The sequence below is a fragment of the Rhincodon typus genome, unplaced genomic scaffold (genome assembly GCF_021869965.1).
Source record: "Rhincodon typus isolate 14 unplaced genomic scaffold, sRhiTyp1.1 hic_rhity00014730, whole genome shotgun sequence".
NCBI classification, from domain to species: domain Eukaryota; kingdom Metazoa; phylum Chordata; class Chondrichthyes; order Orectolobiformes; family Rhincodontidae; genus Rhincodon; species Rhincodon typus.
In genome coordinates, this window is record NW_025980368.1 from 3,989 (window position 1) to 5,712 (window position 1,724).

The 1,724-nt window shown below is 45.4% G+C and overlaps 1 protein-coding gene across 1 annotated transcript in view; it reads right to left on the reverse strand.

Annotated features, from left to right (window-relative positions):
- The window catches only part of LOC109937655 (interferon alpha-1/13-like), a 3,787-nt gene extending 2,063 nt beyond the window's left edge, over positions 1–1,724 (reverse strand). Inside the window, exons 1-2 of the mRNA XM_020536156.2 lie at positions 823–1,724; positions 576–665 (exon numbers count right to left, since the gene is read on the reverse strand). Of these exons, the coding sequence (XP_020391745.2) occupies positions 576–665; positions 823–954 (222 nt within the window). The 5' untranslated portion in view covers positions 955–1,724. The remainder of the gene's footprint in view (positions 1–575; positions 666–822) is intronic.

The window sequence follows — 1,724 nt, forward strand, 5'->3', positions numbered from 1 at the left end:
TGCTCAAAGGAGCGAGAAAATAATAAACATTTACTGTGTGGTGAAGAATGTTGATTGTTCTGAACTTGGATGGAACGTGGTAAGTTCAGAGATAGCGAGAAAGATGCAGTGAGACCTGGGAACATGAACTCTTTAGCTTTAATCTGAACTTTAATTTAGATAGCAGGAACGGGATTTGATGAGTGAGAGGATTGAATTTTAAGCAGGCAAAGTGACTCTCAGTGACAGCCCTGCTGAGCTTCACTTGGGGCAGCCGAATGTTAAAGGACTAATTCACAAAACAGTAGCCAGTGCTGCGGTGATTTCCGTAAATGCACTTAAGCTGAAATGTGACAAAAAATGAAGTAGTGAAGACAGATGTTGACAACGGTAAAACCAAACGAAGATACCTCGAGTGGAGTATAGACATAGCATGAACTTGTCACAGTGTGCCAGTCTCATGCATTTACTGAGACGTGTTGCGGCGATTTGCACAATGGGTGGAAATCATTGCGCTTCAATGTCAACCGATCTGATCGTGTCGTTAATCTCACACATACATTCTCTAAAGACCCTGTCTGAATAAAATGACTCACCTCGAATCCGTCCGAAAGTTTCACCAGATCCAAGGGCTTAGTTTTCAGTGAGAACCTCTGCCTTATACAATGTCGCGGAAAATGACCTCCCTGAGAGGAGAAAACAGTCCCGGTTACATTCAGTCCCACAAACTGAGATGCTGGAGAAACACCGAACGGTAATTGCACAAAATTAAAATCTATTTCTCCCTCAACCGACATTCAACAGCGAACAGACCCAGTGAGATTCCGATCAGTTGACACTCACCATTTCATGCAGTTTGCACAGAGTCTCTGTGTTGAGAACTTGCTGTAACTGCAGCCTCTCACAGCCCAGACTCAGGCTCCCGGATACAAAGACCAGCACCATCCAGAGTCTCCAAATTCTCGCCAGAGCCATGCTGCACCAAGCGAGGGGAAAACTCTGATCGGAAGAATCTGATCACGACTGGATCTGGTTTCAACTCCCAAAACAGTCCCTTTTTCACTGAATGAGAGGCGATTTCCTAAAGTGTCGAGTCCTGTGCGAATGTCTGCTTATATCTGTGCGTGTGATAGAGCGAGGTTGGCCTGTGCTCGGAGCTGTCACTGCCTGAGCGGCCGCTTGTACATAGGAGGAGGGACTGGCGAGGTGTGGGCATGACATTCGAAAAGTGAAACCTGGTTCCGGGAGTTTTCAACAATCAGTAGGAGAGCAAGAAATAGTCTGTGTGCTCCCTGTCTGACGGAAGGAATCTGAAAGCTGGAGATTCCTAAAGGAGAGAATGGAAGATCCCTGACAGAAAATAATAACCAGTGTTCGAGACAAGCTCAATGATCCGACAATTTCTTCCAATATCATTTAAAGCATTATTGGAAAACCGAATTAAAACGGATATACGGGCATTATTCGAGCAATGGGTTAGATTACTGAATTGTATTTCTTCTGTCAAAACGACAAACAAGACTCAGACTATGTGTAAATATAAAAAAACTCATCTCTCGCCTTCTCTGCAACCTTTCAAAGACTGGACCACAGCTGCGTCGTTCAAGGTCTCTCTGCGCCACGGACCGAGCTGGCTGGCACTGCATTCCGTTGCTCCCATTCTGATCAAACTCATTGTAGCCTGAGAATAACCGCAATCACACTCTTCACACTCCAACCTGCTCACCCACTCTCACTGTCAGCTG